This window comes from Abramis brama, assembly GCF_963993115.1.
Source record: "Abramis brama genome assembly, chromosome: 4".
NCBI lineage: Eukaryota > Metazoa > Chordata > Actinopteri > Cypriniformes > Leuciscidae > Abramis > Abramis brama.
This window is the reverse complement of record NC_139966.1, coordinates 35,093,980-35,112,480: the sequence shown is the minus strand read 5'-3', so window position 1 is coordinate 35,112,480 and position 18,501 is coordinate 35,093,980. Positions and strand designations below refer to the sequence as shown.

The following is an 18,501-nucleotide window of genomic DNA, read 5'->3' as shown; positions in this document are numbered from 1 at the left end:
ACAATCATGTCTTTTTCTCTTTTTAGTTTAACAGAACATGTAAGTGTGAGCAGCTCTGTTCAGTTAAGAATACTCATCTTCTCTTCTCCACAAAGCAAGTAACAGAAAAATGGAATTTGATCCATATTGTTTGATTTGTATGCCTATAGTTCTGCTGGTGCTATTGGTTTTTGTAGAGAACTGCGGGAGCGCGCATGACTCCATGACTGAGGGAGCGCGTGCACGCGACAGAGGAAGGGAGAGTTCTTCTTTCACTGCTCCATCCGGGAACTTTTCCGAATTAGCATTGACAACCGAAGCGCAACTTTTTCCCCAGGCAAAGTGAAATCACGCCGCGCACTCGGACAAAATATAGTTCCACATTTTTCAACTCAAAGACTTAGAAATAAAGCCGTACGTTACGGATAGGTCGTTCAGGCGTTTGCCGTGTGGATTACGGAGTGAATTTACGTGACTGCTGGAACCTTTAGGTCGCTTTCTGAGCACTTTTGTTTATACTGGCGTAAAGTGGGTGATGAGTCTTACGGCCAGTAAAGAAGCGAGAACTTGCTGTGCAGCCCGAGTAGTTCTTGCGATTGTTATTGTTGCTTTTAAAATATTTGTATTACGCCACAAATAACGCGGATCGCGTCGAAAGTGGAGGAAAAGTGCTTCTGAAGTCGGAATATGGAGCTACAAGGCCTTCAAGAAGCACTCAAAGTAGAAGTCCAATGTCATCAGGTAAATAAAAATGGCATTTTGTTCAAGCTTTCCTGGGATTCTTACGTGAATAAAACGCTATAAGACGGACATCAGCCGTGTTCGAACGCTTTAATTCGGGTGGAATTCGTAGCCTTTTAGAGTCATACAACGGTAACATTCTTTCGCCTTTATGACGCCATAATCACTTTGAGCGCATATTGTTAAAACGTTCTTTGATGCACTTTCACGCGTGCGGCGTGTTTTTAGCGATTTGCACTAATAATGCGGCGGTTTTGTGTAGCGATCGGGACGAGACTTGAATATTTATGAGGTTCAAACGGACTCGCTGCTCGCCGCTTTGTTCCTCCCTCACATCCTAACTTGAAACACTTTCAACGAAACGCATTTTCGTTGTTTTACTTCGTTTAGAAACTAGTTGCACTGATGAAGCGGGACCCACAGGTAATTCATTTTATTTGAAGCGTTGAAGAATGGGGCATTTACATTGGGGCGAGAAACTTTATCGGCATCACTAGTTCTTACGGACGTTCTCAACGCTTTGTCCTTTACGTGACTTTGCCAAATAACACAAGGGGGGTTTGTGAAGTTCTGAAAACATTAAGGTTGTTTTTGGGGAAGAATCGTGTTGATTAAATGTGTTTAATATTATAACGGCGAGCTTAAGAAACAACTACATTAAAGGCAAAGCAGAATAACTGCTTTAAGTGGAAAAACAAGTAAGAAATCATTTATTAGGGATTATATTTGGCCTCATGAATGCATTAAGCGACATTTTGGAAACATATCCCCCTTTCATTCAAGGAAAAACACATTCAAAATACTATAAATTAGCTGGGTTCAGTGAAATCATAATAAACAACAACTGCTTATGTGCACATGAACATCGTCTTGGTTCTTTAGTAAATTGTAGCGTCCATTTTTAGTAGGTCGACATGTTTCTAGAGAGTTTGTGAAGGAAAGTTGCTCACTTCCTCGGCCATGTTGCATTAAAACATCGCTGTCCAGTGTGTACTTAACCTCAACGTACTTATTCGATACTTTATCGACAGTCTTCCCGGTGGGTTATATTTCTTGGTCACATGACGACGTGGTAGAATTTGATTCGATCTCTGCAGTTCACTTTCACTTTTTTTTAATAATCGCGACTCAAAAAGCAAGGTCATCAATACTATAGCGTTCCGATAGCAATTATTCATGTGTTCACTGGTAATTTGTCTGCTTGGCCTTGGTTTGTTGGTTTGTTAGACACAAGCTCTCAATCCTTCACTGAATTCGCCTGTCAGAATGACTGAATTTCGAGTCCGTTCGATTGTGAGTTTCAGTTCGTAACGCAGTTTCAGCACCTCGGACAGCGGCGCGCGCCTGCGTTTCAACGTGTTTTAAATGTCAAATGTTGCCACTGTGTGAAATGTTTGTTGTGAGGCTTTTTTTGGTGTACCCCAGTTTGATAGTGGAAGCTTCCATTTTGTGCTGAAGGGGTGTTGGTTTCTTCCTAACATGGAGCAAAAGTCTGCAGAGTTTCTGGCTGGGGGGAGGGCTCATTCATGGCCATTCTGGAGAGGGGGAAGGGAGGAGAAAACACTAGTCAGCATCACACAAGACACTACACACAAGCCTCTGTAGGCCTTATAACACTCCTTATGAGTTTCTCCTAATTAATAGTGTCTATCACAGTTTAAATGCTTAACAATATTAACTTATTCATGCTTAAGAGTCAAATAATGCAGTAAATACTAGAGGAAAAGCATTCAAATACATGGAAATACACATAATGGGCTACAAGTATGATATATTTGTTATTGTGTGATTAAATCAAAGGATATACAGAATTATAAGGCACCGTGATGTCTCTATAATGCAATAATCATACCCATAAATCACATTCAGAGATCAAATTCCAGAGGTTTTAAAGCAAGGTGTCATCATAATTCACCGCTAAATGTAAACCTTTTAAAACATAAAACGTTGCTTTCTCAAGGCATTCTCATGTTTAGGCTTTCATAACCCCAACAAAGGCTGCGACTTTGTAGTACAATTTATAATTTATTTAACAGTTTTTCCCTTTTTACTATTAAAGTCTTTGAGAAGTGAATTCTAAATGTGTGGTATGTAGAAAATCCAGAATGTTGCAAACCTAACCACCACATTTATAAGTGACTGCTGAGTGAATGCAGGGTGTTTTGTCAGTATTAAAGCTTATTTATGCTAAATGCTGTATTCGTGAGTGTCTAGAAACTAGAAATATGTAACTGAACATGATATTGGACGTTTTTTTGTCATCTGGGTCTGTACTGACCCATCCTCTTCATATTTCACCCGAACTTTCATTTGAAGGAGGCTTGTAAATGAATGCAGATGATGGGAGGAAGCAAACCCTCCAGTATTTATTAACTGAGAACATCATAAATGTGTGAAGCCTTTGTAAGTATCTTGTGTTCCCCGCAGGGCAAAGAACTTTTATTCATATATAAATATCTGTCTTAGCTTTCTTAGTTTTTAACACATATTATGCGAGAGGGTTTTGTATTGTTGTCTTCTTGCTAGTTGTTGCATCACTGATCCAGAAACACTCACAAACTTGCTGTAAGTCTTGAGCTTTGATTTGCTCAATTTTTGGTCTCTCTCAGGGCTCACAAATCCTTCCTAAACTGATCCCTGTGTGTGTCCCTTATGCACAGTGAAAATGAATTGTGCTGTTTTTGTCTTTTGCAATAGAATAAGGTTTTGCTTCCTGCAAAAATATCCCTGTTTTCGTTAGTTTGCAGTCTGTTTATTCAGATTCATAGAGATGTGACACACATTTCCATGTGATAAATGAATGGTTCACCCAAAATCTCATTTTATAGAGACAGAAGAAAGTAAATGTTTAAAGGTTGAATAAGTTTGATGCATTAGCACTTGTATCTCTTAGCTTGAAAGCAGTTCAGCGTTCTGTCCAGAGTGATTTATGTAACTCTGTCCCACAGATGACAGCAGCTTTAATGTTCATATGTGAAAGCATTAGGGCTGGATCGACACGTCGACATAATCGATTGCGTAAATGAGTCGATTTGCGTTGAATGCGTCTAATCGCTGCGCTGTTTATGGTCATCCAATGATGGTGGCTCTGACTCTTGGGCTTGTTGAAAATCAGCTGTTATCACAGAAATATTGAGCCCGATCTAAAGGGCAGGATTTATTTTTAACAGAGACCAAATAAAATGGTGTAAAATTGAAATGGCACAGGCCTACCACAGCAGCAAAACTTCTCAGGGCTTTTCTACCTCAAGACAACCAAACAGCAGTGTATGTATTTAGACTATTATAGTACATTTTTTATGCAGCACTAGAATACGGTTGTCAGTCCTATATTTTGTGCTTAAAGGGATAGTTCACCAAAAAATGAAAATTTGCCCATGATTTACTCACCCTCAAGTCATCCTACTGTAGGTGTATAAGACATTCTTCTTTCTGATGAATACAATCTGAGTTATATTAAAAAATACTTTATATTCCAAGCTTTAGGCCTATAGTGGATTGCTGTTTCTGTTTTGAAGTCCATAAAAGTGCATCTATCCATCATAAATGTGCATCTATCCATCATAAAAGTGCTCCACACGGCTCCGGGGGGTTAATAAAGTCCTTCTGAAGCGAAGTGATGCATTTGTGTAAGAAAAATATCCAAATTTAAAACTTTATAAAGTAAAATAGCTTCCAGCCAAATGAAAATCCAAGCGCAACTTGTGCGAGTAATGCGACATACTGTTGATATTTAGGCTATTCCATGACGCACTACGCTACATCTGATGTCATAGACGCAAGTAGACTGAGTATGTTCGTTTGGCCGGAAGCTAGAATTTCACTTTGTGTTAAATATTTTTCTTACACAAATGCATCGCTTCGCTTCAGAAGGCCTTTATTAACCCCCCGGGGTCGTGTGGAGCACTTTTATGATGGATAGATGCACTTTTATGGACTTCAAAACAAAAACAGCAATTCACTGCCATTATAAAGCTTGGAAGAGCCAGGACATTTTTTTAATATAACTCCGATTGTATTCGTCTGAAAGAAGAATGTCATATACACCTAGGATGACTTGAAGGTGAGTAAATCATGGGCTAATTTTCATTTTTGAGTGAACTAGCTATCCCTTTAATACGGCTGTTTATACAGCATCCGGTTTTATACGAATGCAGTGGGTGCGATGCCGCGAGACGCACGGCTCAAGCATACTCTCTGCAACCAGTTACAAAGCATTTAACGTAATTGTATCTAATGGATGAACTTACGCCTCGATAGGACTCATTTATTTAATAACTCACTGACAATCACTGTTAAACTTCACCGTTTTATTTTTGATATTGTCGCTATGGTTACTGCTATGGATGGTTAGAATGCTGTTGTGACTTGAGCTGTTTGATCATACGGTTGAATTAACATATTCAACAGCTACTTTAATCTCAAGACTGAACAAAACATTTCAGGTTTCACACTTGTAAGCAGTTGCTGCTGTAAATCCCAAAAAGTGACTGTGAACGCAGCCGTAGTAAACGCCTATACTGCATAAACCTGATCTTTAGTCATAAATAGTATCATTAGATAAAAGTTCATACATAGATTAGTTATGGTTATTATTTATTGGTAAATGAACCAAAAGATTAATCGACTATTCAGAAAATAAACAATAAATTAACTAGGAAAAATAATCGATAGATTAATCGATAAAAAAATAAAAATCTTTAGTTTCAGCCCTAAAAAGAATCTGTGTAATTTTAAAAATCAATTATGTGCATATTATGTAATAAGACATGAAAGTGTAAATACCGATAACCCATAAAAGAAAATGGTCACCATTCACTTCAAACCTTTTCTCTCTTCTCTTCAAACGTTTTCTCTCTTCCATTGAACACAAAGTCGAATGGACACAAATATCATATTTTTCGTATCCATCTTGTGCTTTACAGTACCCATAGTTTCAAAGCCAAATATGGATTGAAATTGAATTATTGATGTTGTGTGGGTTTGATTTATTCTCGTCTGGAACAGGATGTTAAAACTCTGGTACTTTTATGTGAGGTACTTTACTCGAGGAAATCACAAAGCATCAGTTGTGGAGATGTAGTGAGTTCTTCATTTGTTTTCCCGTGCAGTCCTGGCCGGGGCGCGAGTTCCTCGTTTTTTGCGTTGTGGTCGGGAAAGCCCTGCTAAATGATCCGGATGTTAATGAAGACCTTCTGGAGTTAACACCTCCTGATGTTAACGGCTCCTCCTGGAGCTGGAGGTTAGTTTGAGAGTGAGATTACTGACCTGCTTTGAAAGGAATAGTTTTATTAATATATTTTAATATTGCAGGTTTGAGGTCACAATCAGTGCTTGACATCAACCTGGTATAGTCCATATTAGGGCTGGGTATTGACACAAATCACTGGCTGGATTATGTTTGCCTGATAAAAGTAAAGTTTACGGGTAATGCCAAGAACATGCAACGCCATCACCCTGATCTCACTGAAAATGTTTAATTTACTTAAAATGTTCAATTTGAATTCACAGACTGAAAAACATTTTGTGCTGTTTTCTAACAGTTTGGACTTTAATAAAGAGAGAACCTGCACTTAACCTTTTCACAGGCATTTTGTTTTCATAGTTCATACATATCATGATGTATCATTATAGGATTGTCTAGCAATATATCGATTATCACAGAATTGCTGTATCGTGTATCGTATCGTATCGTATCGTGAGGTACCCTGTGATTCACACCCTTAGTCAATGCGGTATTTATTGTTTGAAATTCTTAATAAAATTGACAGAATTTGAAAGCTAATTCAATGTTTCATATCTGAAGTAACAAAGCACAAAGCTTATTGGGAGCCATGCTACAAAGTTTTGTTCATTCATAAGCTGAAAACAGCATAGACCAAAAGATCGATTCTTGGGGTTTAAGAATTAGCCTATTATTGTTTTATCAAATAAAAATCGATTAAAATCGAAAAATCTCTATTTTTTTTACCCAACCCTAGTCCATATTATGTATTTAGTCAATTTCAGAACTTTGGTGGGTCATTTCCCACTGGAAAGCTTTCATAAGGCTTCAGAACACTTGAAATAATAGCATGCGAGCTATGTGGACTGACTGGTGCTTTAATGATGAGTTTTATGGTGTTTTACTATTCCACTGTTTTATTCTGGGCATAACTGACTATCATTTTATGAAAAGGATGTTCATGAAGCATCTTCAATTGTTCTCCTTTTGTGTTTTTGCTGCGTGTTTTTTGTACAGAACATTCAGAAATGGAGATGAAAAAAGGCCTTTGGTTAAAACATGGTTTCGATTGCATCACTTCACAGGATATGGAAAATGTTGGGGTTTTTTTCAGCAGAATATCAAAGTCACTAGATGTCACAACATCATCTAAACTACACGCAATCCATTTTTATCGACAAGATTGATATTTTTGCAAAGTTCATCCAGATTTGATTAGGCAAACTGGTCGTATCCAATGGCAACACAGTCTGATACTAGGACAACAGTGTGAATCATTCATGTTCAGACATGATGTTTGAGCTCAGTGTGTGAGGTTATGAGACCTGTAGGAAAAAGACATGATGGACGGCCAGTTGAAGCTTTTCATTTTAATGATTCTAGCAGTGTTTTTGATCTGTCCTTGTGTCTCATAGCAACACCGTCTGCGGTAAATCATTCATGCGGTTATTTCTGTTGATGTATTTCACTCTATTATTGTGAAACACTTCTAGAGCCATTCATACACAATCTCATAAGACATTAAATCATGTAAGTGATTTATGCCTTGCTTTATAATATTTGTGAAGCATTAAAGCCTTTCAGACCAAAGTGATCAAGTTTGTCATCATCTCCATTGTCTTAAAGACCTGAATCTGAAAATCAAGCTTTTAATGTTGTTTATATGTCTATGTGGTGTTTTTAATATGCTATAAGACAAACTATGTGCACATTCATGTCAACACATTACGTATTGAGTATTTCTCCTTAAAACTGCAGTGAACCAAAGACAGTCTCAAAAACGCGATTTGAAATCGCTGGGTCACAAACTACCTTGTAACCAATCAGATCAATGTGTGATCATCAACGAGTGGATCTCTGAGCTGGTGTGAGTGAGTGGAGGCGGGGCTAGTTTGCATATATTTATAGAACTTACTTAGAATTTACTAAATGAGGCAAGTGTGTAGAGTTACATTCAAGTTATTTTAAGGTATGAAGGATAGTTTTTCAAGGAAAAAACTTTTAAAAATGTCATTTTGGTGATCAAAGATGAGTTTTAATGGATAAAATGATTAACTACAGAGGGACTTTAATATTCTTCTTGAGATAGCAGGGCTTTTCAAAGACATGTGATCTGTGTGTCCAGTTGGAAATATCTCCAGATCCTTTAAATTGAATTTAACTGTATTTTGTTTGATTCGCTATTTTTTTTAAACCTTATTTAATGAGTTTTCTATTTAAATATCATTCCAAAAAAGTATATGTCCTTATATACTGTAACAACACACGCCATGCAACCAGTATGTACTTATATTGTGTCTTGTTAATGTAAATGTCATCATTTGTCATTCTTTTGTCTAAGGAACAAAAAGGGAGATATTTAGTAAAACAACAAAGCTGCAAATTCATACCACTGATTTTTTTTGGGAGGAACGGACCCAAGTGGCATTTAATGAGAATGTTCTCTTCCGTTGTAGCTGTTGAATTTCAATAAGGAAGGGGGGGACATTATCAGTGAATAAGGACTTATATTTCTGTCTGTTCGTCACACAAAGCTATCATATAACATCAGAAGACTTGGAATATAGTGCCCAAGTCATATGGACCATTTTTATGATGTTTCTTTAATCCTTTTTAGAGCTTGACAGATGTGCTCACTAAGACCTGTTGTAAATTTCTCTAGAGTGCATGAGGCCCATTCCGTCACTGAGCGTGACATTTGCTTTAACGCTCTGGCTTTCTGTGCTGTGAGACTAATAAGGTAACGAGATTAGATCACGTTAGATGACCAATAGGATTACTTTGTTTGAACAAGTCAACGTGATGACTCTTGGCCCTGTTCCAAAACCTACTTACAGTGCCTTATAATATTTCGGCCAATTTTAAAGAGAGCATTGTAATAATGAGCTTGTGAAAAAAGTCTCTGACGCAATTTTAAATATTATTAAAATTTAAAACCAAATAATATATCAATACGACAATTCACCATGACGTCACAACAGTAATAGACGTTCTTCCGGGTGCCAAAAGCCGAAGCGTTCCTATGGCAACGCTAGTAAATTGCTTGGAAGGGAGACCCACTGTCGACAGTAAAAATGTAATAAAAAATAAATAAATAAAATAAATTAAATATAATGCGTTTTTTTTATCATAATAACAACTGTGTTTAATGATATAAGTGAAAAAAATAATAATTATGTAATATAGTAGGCCTACACATAATTAGCAAAATACTCTTTCTCTAGCTCTTTTTTCTAGCCAAAATAACGTGCTATATAGCCTATCATGGTCATTAAATGGCTTTCCTGAGGTAAATGTTATGTGACATAATTGTTCTCCAGCTGTTATATTGACTTTTGCACGGTTGAAAAACACTGATTGGTCGATATTATGTATGAGGAATATACATTTTGGTAAGTTGCGTGAGAAAATGGATGTGTGGCGTGAGAGCGTGTGAAAAGTGACAATTGCGTGAGTCTCACGGTGAATGCGTGAGAGTGGGCAGCCCTCTTTTACTTCAGGTAGTGACTGGCAATGAGTCTGATCTTCAAAAGAGACAAGTTTACTAGTCTCGAATTTCCCCGGCGGAATATAAATGCTCTGCTGTGATTTTGTAGATGGACCGTTTTGAGAATACACGAAGCAGAGTTGAAGGGCAAGCAGGGTTAGCAGCAGAAATGTAAACGTTGGATGAATCATATAATTTAGGGGATCGTTAAGATTTCCTACTTTTGACGACACGACGTCCACTCAGAGCCGTTGAAAAAACAAAAGTAGGAAACTGTTGAAGTCGCCGGCTGGATCTCTTCAGTTAGTCAGTAGAAGCCGCTCGCGTTCTGCCACCCGGAAGTATCTTGGTGCCTTTCTGAAAAGGCCTATACGAATAGCTAAACTAATCTTATTTCATGCCATACATGTATGTTTGTTATTTCAATGATAATGCTGTCTCAGAAGGCAACTGCCTATAGTATACAGCGAGGCTGTTTAGTATTTTGGAACAGAACCCAACTGTCTGTTAGATTTACCACACAATTTCCTCAAAAGATGAAGTCTCAACTTGCTTTACTGGTTTTGATGTTCCGGTCCATTTCCTGCGCTACTTAATATGATGGAATATGATGCCTGAATAGTTTAAATGTGTTTGAGTCAGCATTACTATGGCCAGTGATTGGGAAAAGGTCTTCATTTGATCAGTAATTTATTGTTTCACAGATTCTGACCATCAGAAATATAGTAAGACATGTAATTTGCATGAACCCTGTTTATCTTGTACTTTTTATTTTATTTTATATGATTCATACTACAGTACGGTGGCCCAGTACTGCACAACTCAACGAAATTTAAAAAGCAAACATAAGTTCACAACACAATGAAATCAAGCCACAACAACTGTAGTAAGTCAGTTGTGTTGTCGCTTGATTTCGTTGTGTTCTGGCTTATTTCCGTTGTGAAGTGAACTTATGTTTGCTTTTTAAATTTCGTTGTGTTGTGCAGTACTGGGCCACCGTACTGCAGGCACCCTAGAAGTATCTTGATCAATAATACAAGGTATTAGTTTATGAATCAACTAGTAATAAATATTAAGTTATTTGAACTTACAACCTTACAGTTACCAACACAAATTTGCCAGTTATGGCCCCAAAATATTATCTGTTTTAGGCTAGAAATAAACGTTCATAAATATTTAGGCCTAAATTTAAGATTTATATATTTGAATTGAGTATTCAATTTCAGTCTATTTGGATGACACAATTTTAACCAAAAAAAAATATGTGATGGTAAATATAAACCTGGTTGTTGTGTATTCAAAATGCATTCAGTTATTAGTACTATTACTGAAATCTTACCAGTTTTATTTATGTATGACTGACGAAAATGCATCACTTTAAGTTTATGTTAAAACAGTGTCATCCAAATGGATGGAAAGTTTATATGCAATTCAAATAAAGAAATCTAGGCCTCAATGTTTTTGGAGTGTACCCAGCATACCATTTTGTAAAGGCTAGAAGTGATTAGCATGCTCTTGTGCTGTGATGTTGTTTTTTTTTAGTGCACTGTAGTAAAGTCCAGGGGGCGTGTTCTTTCCCTCTTCTAATCTGTACGCTCTTCTAGGCCGTCAGTAGTTGATGCATTATTGAGGTACCCTTAAAATACATAAAGACTGTTTAATGATTGATGATATGTGAGGTTTTGTCTTTACGCTTATGTATATTTACGCTCTAGTGTTATTGGGGCGACAGGGCAGGGCTTTAATAGGTCACCAACGGTTGGTACTGTATTCCATGTGTGTGGGTGTTTATTACCACCCACATCCTTTTAAATATAAAACAACTGCTTTTGCTGCAATCTGTGAGCTCATTTCCTTCTGAAACCTGATTCAGCTTTGGAATCATGTCATGAAAAACAGATTTTTCTTGATTATGATCAGATAAAACTGAACACATACTGTTACATTTAGCACTCAAAATTTCCTTTCCAGTCCAAAAAAGAGCCTTTATGAGATGAAAAGCACATATGACTGAATTTGTAGTATTTTACTAGTATTTTACTAAGAAGTTTTGATTGTGATGCACCAAAATATACTTAAACCGAAATTAAAGTTTTAATTTTGACGAAAACAGAAACCGAAAAATAACGTTTATATAATAATCAGTTAGGGCTGTGAAACAATTAATCGCAATTTATCACATCCAAAATAAAAGTTTGTGTTTACATAATATAGCCTATGTGTGTGTACTGTAATTACTTTGTATATACAATATAAATACACACACGCATGTACATATTTAGGAAATATTTGCATGTATATATTTATATATAATTTATGTTATATATAAATATAAATATTTTATATATAAATAACACATTTTTCTTAAATATATACATGCATGTGTGCTTATTTATATAGACAAAATAATAATACACAGTACACACACATATATTATGTAAACACAAACTTTTATTTTGGATGTGATTAATCGTTTCACAGCCCTATAATCAATTAATTAATACAATGTATAATAATCAACTCAAAAAATTTAGTTGTTTATTAGCATTTAAATTGCACACAAGGCAGTTTTTATGTCATATTTGAATTGATATATTTATGTTTCTACTCCAATTTGTTGAAATATAAACATTTAAATGGGAGCTGTAATACAAACTTGTTTTCATAACAGATTTATTCAAGCGTATTAAATAATGAAGACAACAATGAATATATAATATAGTGCATATATCTAGCAAAATGCTCCTCTCTAGGGTTCTTTTTTTTTGTAGCTGACTAATGAGTTTTCCTGAGGTAAATATAACATTACTTGACGCCACGTTAAAGAGCATCAAAATGACATTTATTGTTTGAATTTTCGTTATAAAATTGACAGAATTTAAAAGCTGAGACTTTGTTTTTATAACAAAACTAACAAAGCATAAAACTCATTGCGGTGTTTAGTGAAGTTTTGTTCATGCATCGAAAGAACACAGCATAGATAAAAGATCTTGGCTCATCAAATTGAAGGTTGAGTAAAAACAAGAATTCTCCAATTTCACTTAATATTGGGATCGTAGTATGCATGTGTTCCCACTAAACCATAGTGAACATCATAAACAACTGTATCCAAGTAGGAAGGAACAGTGACTTTGACTTTTGACCACCGTACTTATATACTGAGCAGGCACTTTATAACTTTCTTTCCATGTCAAGGGTTCAGTAGCATTATGGGATTGAAACTCAACCTTTATGATGGCGCAGTCATACCTTGGTATTCAAATGCTCAGCTTGTGTTTCTACAGGAAACTGTTCTTATATAAAAACACAGTTGAATGTGAATGAACAGTAATGAAGGTTAATTTCTAGAGGAAACATGCAGCGTTGCATGGAACAAAGTGTTCAGAGAATTGATTTTGTCCTAGTAAAGTGAAGGCTTGACTGCTGATTCATATTTCACAATTCATGGGAAGTCAAACTAATTATAATTCTAAGTAATGCTGCTTTACTGAACTCTCATGACTCAATAACTCATTTACGCAGTTATTCACATGCAGAATCTGTAAGATGTTTATCATTTATTTTTTAGAAAGACAGGAATCATAAAAATAGCTGGATATATGTAGATATTTTATCTCTCTTAGTTAATTAAAATGCTTAAAGGGATACTTCAGGATTTAGCATTAAGCTTTGTATTAGTAGAAAATCTGTAGTATTTTCGAATTACCATGCTTTCCACCCTCATATCCCCCTGAGACAAGAGATTTATGTATTTTTTGTCTGGAAAAAATCCTCAGATGACGCAAAAATCGTCATTTTGCGTCATCGGAGGATTTTCTGGCCAGAGGCTAAAGACTACAGCCAGGAGATGGCGTTGTTCCGCATGTTTTCAGCCCGCCCATAGAGGGTGGGATCTCACTCACAGAATGTACACAGTGTCAGCCGTCTTTCTTTGGAAGCTAAGCTAGCAGGCTCTTGTTCTGTGGAGAAAGCTGAATAGTAGGAGAAAGCTGAGTAAGTAGGGGTTACCATCCTCCTTTTCCCGGACTTGTCCGGCGGGCGAGATCGGTTAAAATGTACAGGATTCAGCTTTTGCGTTCTGCGGTCGCCATTCATTGTTTACATGCACACCTTTTGTTTCAATCTAACTGAATTCATTCCGATTGGTGAATTTGAATGTAGTGTTTACATGAACGCTAAACAAGTGATTGGTTGATGTGCGTTTTACCATTACTAAGAAAATTCCCGCTCCTCCGTGAGAGATGCAAGACCCGGCGCGTCTCAGTAATGACGCCACCGGCCTCGCGCCGTTCTCCCGCGGCCGTCAGCCTCGTCCTGCTCGCCACAGTAAACATAATGCATGAATAGCGACTGTAGAACGCAAAAGCCGAATCCCGGACATTTTGTGCGATCTCTAAATCCCTGGCAACCTCATCACGTAGGCTAGCCTTGTTGTTTTCAACTGCGCACTCTTACCGGTAGGCGTGGCCTCCTAAGGCAGCGAAGCAAGTGCATTCTGGGAGTTGTTGTCTTTCATCCACATAAGACAAAAATACATTTTCTGGCTTTTCTCAGTCTAGAAAGCTCCAAATTCAAAAATTTCTTCACATTTCTTCTACTTAAATGACCTATTTTAAATACACATTCATCTTCCCAGAGGTGAAGTATCCCTTTAACAGCTTACAGATTTGGCAACTGTATATATGGACTGCATGTCTAAATGCATACATAACTAGAAGCAATAAGGCAAGTCATTTATAAGAACCACTGACCTATTTCTGTTATTGGTAGTTACATCACTCATGTAAAGACAGTTTGCTCATGCCTTTACTTGAGGATTTGAACTGATGTTGTCACAGAGTGATGTGTAAGTCATATATCTTGTATGAAACACAGCTCAATAAAAGGATCACAACAGGAGGAACAGCAGTTTGTTGCGTTAAAAGCACTGAGCTGGGGCCTCATTTATAACCGTCGCGTACGCACAAAACAGGCCCTGAAAGAGGCGTACGCCACTTCCGACGCATAAGTTGTGATTTATAAAAACAAACTTGACGGGAAAATTTGCGCACCTGCACGCAAACTCTGACCCATGCGTACGAACGTTTTGGAGCAGTTTGGCGACATCGATGGTGAGCTGGAGTTAAATGTCTTTTTGGTCACTTTTAGACAGAAAATCTAAAGAAAATTAAACATATACAGAAAGATAATACAAATATAATTTCACTCACCAAGCTGTTACATGAAACAAATATCCATCCCTTCTTAAATGTCCGCGCCAGCGAGCGCGTTGAGCCGTTTAGTGAAACTGACGCAAATAACAGTTTAAATAAATAAAATAATGATTTAAACTATGTTTTGCTTCTGATATAAACATTTAGATTAAATATGCCATTCAAATGAATGGAGTTAAACACTTAAACATGAAATTATTACTGAGAAGTTACAACATTTTTATATTCAATCAATAGAAATATTTGTTGTGGATGCGATGTTTTTTTAACACTTTTCCAGTGGCGTGCTCTGTGTTTTAATGTTTTAACCACAGAGATAATTGCTTAAATCATGATAATACTAGATTGTCTGAGAAAATAGTTTCGTGCAAATAATGCCCAAGGCCTATCTGTTTCCATTAAAAATATAAATCAATTAAAAATACAATTCGGCCAGTGGAAAAGATTAAGAAAAACTTTCTCTGAAATGTATTTTACACTATTTGATTTATGTATTCAAAAACAAGGCAAGGATAGGCAACTACTTGATTTTTATTAATGTAGCCTAATGCGTCTTGTACAGTTAAACGTTATCACGTGGATGAATAATCATATGCAAATGATATGCAGATGAGGATCTGCATAGTAAAACTAGGCGTTGTAAGCTCCATATATGGTTATTTCAGGGAGGAGACGCATGTGCGCACAATCTTCCGCTGACTGGGATTTATAAAGTGAATTCTGCGCAGGTACATTTTTAGTAAGGTTCCTACGCAGAGTTTTATAAATGAGACCCCAGGTCTGAATCAATCGGCACTTATATATGTTGTTAGAGAGAATGGTTTAAAGTGTTGAAAAATAAAAATTAAACTGCAGATTTAGATTTAACGCTCTCACTCAGTAAGGGTTTAGCTAGTTTGGGACCAAATTTTAGTTTGTACTTATTGATAAAGCATTTGTTTTATCCTTTCCCCCCCTTTTTAATAACTGTGGTAACATGGTGAAATATAACACGATTATTTGTGTTAAAATTGAGAGAATGGAATGAGACCATTTACTTGTCTTCTTTCCATGCTGTTGGAAGGGTACAAATTATGTCACATCCAGCGTGTCAGCAATTTTAAGGACAGACAATTTTTGCAATGTTTGGAAAATCATGTGGGATCAGATTTGCACACAAAAAGTGGGACACAGCTAAAATTACTTTTTTAAATAATTCAATTAACTTTTCTCTGCGATGAATTAAATATTAATTAAACAAATAGTCAAAATGATGACACTGTTGTACGATTGTTCGATACGGTTCAGACCTTTGAGGTGAGATCACACTTTTATGGAGGCGGATACGAGCATTTGAAAACTAGGTACTTTTCCTGCTTGGTTCACTTTAACAGTTTATCAAACCTAATGATTCTCACAACAAGAAAAGATGGGATTTTGGGCCTTAAATACTTTATATAAAGTATGAATGACACCAAAGAGTACTGTGTTCGTGTCTCCGGTTATAAATGTCACTATTAGATAGAAGCATGTTTTTGTTTATTTATATGCTTTATCCAGTGTTATCTTGGCATTTCTAGCACATGGTGCTTCAGGATTCATGACCGTCTTCTTTGTAAAGATGTTCTCTTGGCGTCGTTGGCATTCAGCAGCCGGAAGGTGGCATGCTTCATATTCAGCATTCACAGATGAAGCAGCGGAGCTATTAATAGCTTGAGGACAGTTTAAATACACACCGCCCGTCAGGAAAGAGTAGCGAGAGCGCTTGAGTGACTCACTGTAAATAAAGAGAGCCTCACAAGCTCTCAAAGACACTTCACATCTCCTGCCCGCTGATCTAACTCAATTTTTTAATTTAGAACACCTCATGTGGGTTTAAGTGTGACTGAAGACCTTTAACTGGGCAGAATATCTTCATTACAGACACAAAAAAGTATTCAGATCACAATATGATGGTGGACTTATCCAAACTGGAGTTGAAAACCATGCCATGTGACGCAGGGCCAAAAATAAACCACTTTAAAACAGTACAACTGAAGGGTGACATGATCGTTTTCATTGATCAGCGTTGGTGGAAGTCGGTGTCTCATGTGGATGGTTATCGGACGACTTCTCAGATCCATGGAGAATTCCCAGGAAGCTTTGGAATCTGTAGGGAATCTTTAAACCATGGTAATCTGACCATGTTAACTGTGATGATCAATAGTGACATCAGCTCGACCCATCAGATGCATTTTTCCGCTGAACGGTCAGATGACGACAAACTCCTCCGAGAAAAGTAGCATTAGTTGAAGTACTTCAAATGAGGTGTAGCATGTGTCTCGGAAAGCTCCAGTTTCACAATCTGTCTTTGTTAGGGTGACAGTAAAACAGAAGAGGACAGAAATAATTGAGGAAAGAGAGGCCGTCCTTGTGCTGTCACTCAAAGACACGGGTAGAACAAAGAGTCACCCATCGTAATGAATGAGACTTTGATTTGTTTTTTTCCTGACAAGGTCACTGCAAGCAAGTGAAAAAAAGCACTTTGCCTGAGCACATACGAGCAAGAAGACATAGATGCTGGAAAAAAAACGCCTAAGCAGTCTTTCTTCTGCATTTGTACTCCAAATGCACGTTTTCCTGACTTTTATACTGTGCAAAAGCTGCATTTGTGAGATGAACAATGTTCTTGTGTTCAGTACAGCGATGTTAAAAGGGATAGTTCACCCAAAAATTGTTTTGTCATCATTAAAGGAATATTCCAGATTCAATACATCTTCAGCCTCCATTGACAGCTACGCAACTACCACTTTGTCTCTTCAAAAAGTTCAAAGAGATCGTAAAACTAATCCATATGAATTGAGCGGTTTAGTCCAAACTTTCTTAAGAGACTGGACTGCTTTCTATGATGAACAGATTGAATTTAGGCTTTTATTCACATTTACATTAACATTAACAGAAGCTCAACTGAACCTGCTTGACGTGCGGGAACAAACCTCATTGGTTCTTGCAGAAGCTCAAACGTGCTGCGTAACACGAGAATGAACCTCATTGGTTCTTACGGAAGCTCAAACGTGCTGCGTAACACGAGAATGAACCTCATTGGTTCTCGCATGTCAAGCGAACATACTTGAGCTTCCGTTTACCATTTCTGATGTGTGAGTTGATGAATGTTTATACATGATTAAAATACTAAATTAAATCTGGTCAGCGATTAAATTTATAAAACATGTCTTCAGAAAATTTGGACTAAACCACTCAATTCATATGGATTAGTTTTATGATCTCTTTATGAACTTTTTTAAGCGTTAAAGTGGTAGTTGCGTACCATGTCACTGGGATTGAAAACTCAGATTTCATCAAAAATATCTTAATTTGTGTTTCAAAGACTTACGGGTTTGGAACGACATGAGGGTAAGTAATTAATGACAGAATTTTCATTTTTGGGTGAACTATCCCTTTAAACTCAATCGACAGTATTTGAGGAATAATGTTTATTAATTAAAAAATAAGGACTCATCCCTCACTTTCTTAAAAAAACATTAATGAGGTTTTGATGAGGAACTCACAATGGAAGGTGAATATGCATGTTAACATGAATTTGGTGTTTACTGTGTAAAATTTTATTCAATTTTACAACTTCATAAGGCTTAATGTCTTGTAGCTATATACTGTTGAAACATTGAGTATTTATAACGTTTACAGTTATTTGCTCCTTTAAGTAGATCTAAAAAGCACCATAATAGCCGTCCATAAGACTGGTGGACTGTATTCCAAGTACACTGAATACAGTGTATTCATAAAATATGAAAATATGTGTCATAAAATAGCTTTATGTGAGAAAGGGGCCTAAATTTCTGTTACTCAATGAAAATCTTCAGTAACCATTTATTTTAATG

At 36.7% G+C, this 18,501-nt stretch overlaps 1 protein-coding gene across 4 annotated transcripts in view; it reads left to right on the top strand.

The window, feature by feature from the left end:
* Window positions 1–323: 323 nt before the first annotated feature.
* phf21b (PHD finger protein 21B) overlaps window positions 324–18,501 on the top strand; it is a 56,488-nt gene continuing 38,310 nt past the window's right edge. For 3 of the 4 annotated variants that reach the window (XR_014605898.1, XM_084112055.1, XM_084112054.1), the window contains exon 1: window positions 451–720. Coding sequence is in view for 3 of the 4 variants with exons in the window: in XM_084112055.1 (XP_083968181.1) it covers window positions 667–720 (54 nt within the window). In the remaining variant the exon portion in view is untranslated. Of the gene's footprint in view, window positions 721–18,501 lie in introns of all 4 variants that reach the window. The other variant, XM_084112053.1, reaches the window with a different exon arrangement.